Raw genomic sequence first — 6000 nt, forward strand, 5'->3', positions numbered from 1 at the left:
CTGCTTAGCCGGTCTCACCCGTCCATCCAACCCCTCCATGAATGCCTCCCCAGGCCCCAATCTGCACCCCTCTCTCCCTCCTGACATTCTCCAGGCCTCTTTGGGCACAGCCACTTTCCACCTGCTCTCATGGTTACTTCCCGGCACACCCGAGCTATTCTTCCAGGCTGTGAGTGGTCAGAACAACTTCAGGGCAACTGCATCTGACGTATGGTGAGTGCTCATTAAAATACTCCTGAATATCTTAGTGATCAGATGAACCCATGTCACTTTGGTCATAGATCCAATGGTAAGAATCTCTTACATCGTATGATACTTGGTCTGGATTCCAAGCCCTGGCTCTGCCACTAATGTGCTGTGTGACCTTGGGCCAGTCACTCACCCTCTCTGAGCCTCAGCATCCTTAATAGCAGTCATCAGTAGCCATACTTCAAGTATTTAAGTCTGTAGCAGGGACTGTGATGAGTGCTCTGCACACATGCTCCATTGAGCAATGGGTGTGTATAATTATTAGCTTCATTTTGTGGATAATTTTAATTTGTTATCTGAGCTCACACCACTTGCAAGCAGCAGAATGGGGAGTCCAACCCTTGTATGACTCATTCCACAACTTCTGAGCTTAAATGACATGCTATTCTGTTCTGTAGAGACATCTCAAAACTCTTTTGTTGCCTCCTTCGATCCTCCCCATGCTTTTGAGATGAGAAGAGGAAAGATCGCCTCTATTTTATGGACAGTAAGGTGAGGTTCAGAGAGGTTGATCATTGGCCCAAAGGCACACAGAATTCCTGACTCCTAGTTTAGTGCTCTCTCTACCCTGTCCCATGGCTGCCCTTTCAGTCTGCCTGAGACTTCGTCCAGACTCAGGCGCTGCCACAGCCCCCTCTGGCTTCCTTACCCGTGATCGTTGTGGCTGGACCGCGGGTGGCATTGAAGTGGCCGCTCTCCATCTTGGCTTTGTCCTTGATCTGTACTGTGACGACCCGGTCAGCAATGACTGCCTCAAAGCCAATCACCGTGGTGTACTCATCCAGTGGGTACACAAAGAGACCTGCCGGAGCAGGGCCCAGCGTCACGGGGTGCCCCAGCCCTACCCTGCACACTCCTTCCCTGGGAAGGGACCCAAGCCTCTGGGCTGCCAGATAGAAGGACGTACTCGCTGCCACTTAGAGGGTGTCAGAGAGGACTCGGACTGGGGCCTCACGGCTCTGAGGCCAGGCACTCTGTGCAGTGGGCTACTGGAAGAGGGACAGCTGCCCCAGAAATGGCATCCCCATTTTACAGACAACTGTCACTCGGCAGGCATGCAAGTCCACTGTAGCCAGGGCTGCCGACTTTTTGAGAGAGAATAGAAGCCTGGAATTTATGTGCCCTGTCGCATGGGCCGAATAAAACACAGCTGTGTAGCGAATGCACTGTCTTTGGCTCCCGGGAGCCGGGCCGTTGGAGGAAGCAAACTAGTGTTCGAATCTGGGCCCTGCAGCCTTTTCTAGCCTGCTGACCTGGGTATGATATTTAGCTTCTCTAAGCCCGAAAAATGGGGACAATAGAGCCCGACTCACAGGGTCATCATGAAAATTGAAAAACACAGCCACCATTTATTAAGCTATGTGCTCCCCACTTGTCTACCTCGACGCTTCTGAAGCTTTAAGAGCACATGAATCACCTGGGGGGGGTCGTCTTGTTAAAATGCAGATTCCCGTTCAGCAGTTTGGGGACGGGGCCTAGATCTGCATTTCTAACCATCTCTGTCTGGGGTGGTGCTGATGGCTCGGGGACCTCACTCGGGGGGGATCAAGGTTGTATCTCATTTAAACTGCCGACCAACGCTGGGACGACGCAGTGCCGGGCCCCAAAAGTGAGCCCTCCACAAACCCCTGCTTCCTGTCCCCCAACCCTCAGTTTTCTCATCCATAAAATGGGGGTGGGGCAGCAGGACTGGCCCAAAATTGTTCAGTAATGTAGTCTCCGGGTCCTCAGTGGGTCCCTTTTTAAGCTGCCCTCTCTAGGTTTACTTAAACAGAGGAGCAGGGTTGTTTGCTCTGCCCGGGAGATTTTGAAGGGGAAGAAAGTTTCCCTGCAGCTTCCTTTTGGAAACTGGAACGGCTTCAGAACCTCAGGTCAGGCTGGATGGGGTGCCCAGGGCAGGGGCTAGAAGGCTCCTGTCAGCTGGGGGTGAGAGGGAATCCCAACCCTAGCCAGCCTTTACCCACCGCCCTCCCGGCCAGCCTCCCTGCAAAAGCGGACAGTGAGGAGTCGGACGTAAAAACGACTCAGGCAAATACCCGTCCACCGTCCGGTCCTGACTGCTCCACCCAGTGATTCATCTTCTCACACTGTTTTATTCCACACTGTTCTTCCCCACACGTGACCTCATCTGCTCCCTCCGCAGACCCTGGTGTCCAGACAGGCCAAGGAACATCCCGATTTTGAGAAGGACAGTGGCTTCCCCAAAGTCACACACCTGGGCCTGGAGGCGCCTGGCTTCCCCTGAGCCTTGAGGCCTCTCCCACTGTGAGGCTCCTGGGAGAAAGTGGAGGCCTGACCATTCGGCACAGGTGGGTGTGCCCTGTGGAACTGTCGCAGCACTATTCAGACAGTTGGCAGGGCTGGGCCCAACCCCGGGCTCAAATCCTGACCTGACTTGCTACCAGCTTTGAGACCTGCTGGGCAGAAACGGCATCCCCATTTTACAGGTGAGGAAACTGAGACTCAAAGAGGTTACAGGACAGGCCCAGTGTCCATCAGCCAGTCCCTTTGGGGTGGGGGTTCAGTATGAAGGAGGGGTGATGCTGGGGAAGTCCCAAAGGGGCTCCTTACCCTGGAAAGGCTGGGCTTCCAGGTTGCCGTAGGTGAGGGAGGCGGTCAGACCCAGTGCGTACCCACTGACGAAGGAGGTGACGTCAGAGGCTGTGAGGGGCAGGGCGGCCCCTGTGGTCTGGTTCAGCAGACCAGGCATCCCGCTGGCTACTCAGCCTTCAGGGTCTGCAAGAGACAGGGCGGGCAGGAAGTGAGGAGTTGCTCCCTGTCCTCCCCCACCCCGTCTGCTCTCTCACTTTAGACCCCACAGGCAGTCCGAGCATCCTCCTCTTCCTCTTCCCCAAGCACTTCCAGTTAGCGACCCACAGTGATGCTGAACTGGAAGAGGAGTGCTAATATCACGTCTTTCCATTTCCCAGCAGAGAAACTGAGGCCGGAAGGCAGGCCACCCACCTGGATTCACTCAGTGGGTGGGTGCGCGGTCAGGGCTGGAGCCCAAGCAGACTCACTCGGGTCCAGCCTGGAATTCTCCCCAGCGGACAACGCTCTCCTGGCCTGGCCCATCCATCTGTCAGCCCCAAAGCCTCTGAGCTGTGGGTGCTTCCTTTGCCAAAGGAGGGATCAGAACAGCTCATCAAGTCCCTCCTTCTCTGGTTTCAGTGACTCTTCCCACTAGAGTCAACACTTGGGGTACCAGAAGAACGAGGAGTACCCCCCAAAGTTGCCATGGAGAAGGTGGCCATGATCCCACCACGTGAGCAGGCTGAAAGCCGGGGAGTCACCCCTGGAACCTCTTTTTCCCTTCTGCCCCCACCCCCAACCTGCCCCCAAGGGCTGTGATTTACCTCTGGAGAAGCCCTGGCATTCACCCATGTCTTTCCTTTTCTGTCACCAGCGTCCTTGTCCAAGGCACCACCATCTCTGCCTGGACTGCAGCTCCTAATTGGCCTCTTGAATCTACCGCTGCCCCCTCCCCCACCGGAATAATCCACTCCTTACTCAGTGGCCAGAACTAACAAAGCAACACGGGTCTCTATCACTCCCACCCCCTCTTCCACCCACCTGTGGTTTCCTATTGCTCCTAGAATAGAGCCCCAAATCCCTGGCCTGGGGCCCTGTGTGGCTTGGTCCTGCTGTCTCCTCCAGCTCCCAGTCACCAGGCTGCCAAACACATTCAGTGGGTCTCCCCAGCTTCCCTGCAATGTGTCCTCCTCTCCCTTCTCTGTATGTGTCCTTTGTTGCCTGGAAGATTCACCCCCAACCACCTTTAACTAGTAATGTCCTACTCATCCTTTGATGTCGACTGAGGTCCCCCCAGCCTCCGCAGGGTAGCCAGACCACCATGCCCAGGGTCATTCCTCTGAGCTCAGAGCCAAGTTTCTCTCCCTCAGGGCGTTGGCATCAGTGTGCTGGGGTACTCTTGTTTCTGGGAGACTGTTCGTTACTGTCTGTGGTCCCCTTTAGAATGTGTGCTCCGGGCCGGCCGTACCATGTTCTCAGTGCTGGTTAAGTGAGTAAAAGGATGGATGGCCGCCATCATACCACCGTGAGACTTCAGAGCACTTCTTAGGGCAACGTGTGGGTTCTCTGCTGGGCTCCTGAGAACCTGGCAGGCGATCACCGCCTCTGAGGTGTGGGCTGGGAGTGGGGAGTGCGGTGGAACGGGTGCGGAACGCATGTTTGAGGTCTGCTTCTCTCTGGGATTTCTCCTCTGCACCCGGTGAAGCTGCCATGGGCTCCCAGCCTGTTGCCATTTATTTGCAAGGCTGTTCAATGGGTGCTGATTCCTCTGCCTCTTCTCAAAGAAGGGAACCCTTCCCTCCAAGACGCCCCCCCCCCACACACACCCATGTCCTGGCTGGGACCCTCCACGCTCCCGCCCTCCCTGCCGGGCCAGCAGTATCATTTCGTTACATTCTCCTTTGTGGCTCCAGCCCAGACTGCTCTCCGCCCTGTCTTATCTGCACAGGTTGACTGGCAGAAGGAGGGAGATAAGGAGCTGGGCTGCTGCTCTGTCCCCAGCTGCCTCCTCTTCGCTGTTCTCTGGCTTGGGGGCCCCAGCAAAGCCTGGCCATTCGCAGGGGTCAGAACAAGATGGTGGAGTTCATTTCCTGAGCCGCCTGTCATCTCCCGCCACCCACACCTCTCCCTCCTCCTCGCATCCGGGTTCACTCCTGGGCAGAATGCCGATGGAGCTGCAGCTTCAGGCAATGAGCACCCTGAATGTGGGGATGTGGGGCAAACTTGGCCTCAAGGTTCAGTCCGTCTTGGGGTGGAGTGTTGCCAAGGGGATTTTATCCAGCCCAGTCTTCTCCCCCTGCCCCTGAGCCCACCCCCAGGCTTCCTGGGGACGCTCCTCACTTGGGAAGCCATGCTTGATTAAACAGTGTGGGTAACCCAGGGCAAACCCACTCAGAAAGAATGCTTGAATGATATCAGGCCTCTTGGGAAGAGTAAATTTGAAATTCTTTGGGGCCTAATTAGTGCATATTTCCATCCATTCATCCAGCATTGGTAACCCCTGCCTGTATCCCAGGCTCCCAAATTGCCACTGGGGATGCAAAGATAAGACACAGCTTGGTCCATAAGGCACTTACAGTCTATCCACAGAGGAGACTGGGGAGCAGGTGAAGAGCTGCAAGAGCAGCTGAACTTGAGTGAACATTAAAAATGTGCCAGGCGTGTGTACGATCTCATTTTTAATGCCCACAATAATCTTACCAGGTACATTATATTGCAGATGAGCATACTGAGGCCCCAAGAGAGAAGTGTTCAGTTTGCATATGAGTTTGGGGTATCTGAAGGACATAGGGGTACAATAGGCACTTGGGTGGGGCTTTTCCTGGGAGGAGCCCAGGGCTGTCCCTGTGACAGATGGGGACAAGAGCAAAGAATGCTGAGCATCCGTCCTCCAACCATTCCAACCTGAGCTTTGAGTGGACACCAGACTACAGAAAGATACCTGACAGGGAAGAAGCCACTGACATTGTGTCCAGGACGTGTGAGAGGCAAGGGTGGGGCCTCAGGAACGGTGTGAGCGGGTCCGAAGTGGTGATTCGGGGCAGATTTTAGTGCAGCAGGGCCAATGTGCTGCCTACCCCACCTCCGTCCCTAATCTGCCAGACACCTGTCCTCGCTCAGGTCCTTAGCTTCCCAGATTCTCAATCTGGAAAATGGGCTAAGGGGTGAGAGAGAACAGGAAGGGGACTGAATGGGCTGGGAGAAAGGATGGGTGGGGCG

At 55.3% G+C, this 6000-nt stretch overlaps 1 protein-coding gene across 2 annotated transcripts in view; it reads right to left on the reverse strand.

The window, feature by feature from the left end:
- Positions 1-2959, reverse strand: part of VWA5B1 (von Willebrand factor A domain containing 5B1) — a 38975-nt gene extending 36016 nt beyond the window's left edge. Inside the window, exons 1-2 of one of the 2 annotated variants that reach the window (XM_053660199.1) lie at positions 2821-2959; positions 899-1051 (exon numbers count right to left, since the gene is read on the reverse strand). In XM_053660199.1, the coding sequence (XP_053516174.1) occupies positions 899-1051; positions 2821-2959 (292 nt within the window). Of the gene's footprint in view, positions 1-898; positions 1052-2820 lie in introns of those variants that run through there. The other variant, XM_053660198.1, reaches the window with a different exon arrangement.
- Between the last annotated feature and the right edge of the window lie 3041 nt (positions 2960-6000).

The sequence above is a fragment of the Artibeus jamaicensis genome, unplaced genomic scaffold (assembly GCF_021234435.1).
Source record: "Artibeus jamaicensis isolate MK-2021 breed Jamaican fruit bat unplaced genomic scaffold, CSHL_Jam_final scaffold_847, whole genome shotgun sequence".
Lineage (NCBI taxonomy): Eukaryota > Metazoa > Chordata > Mammalia > Chiroptera > Phyllostomidae > Artibeus > Artibeus jamaicensis.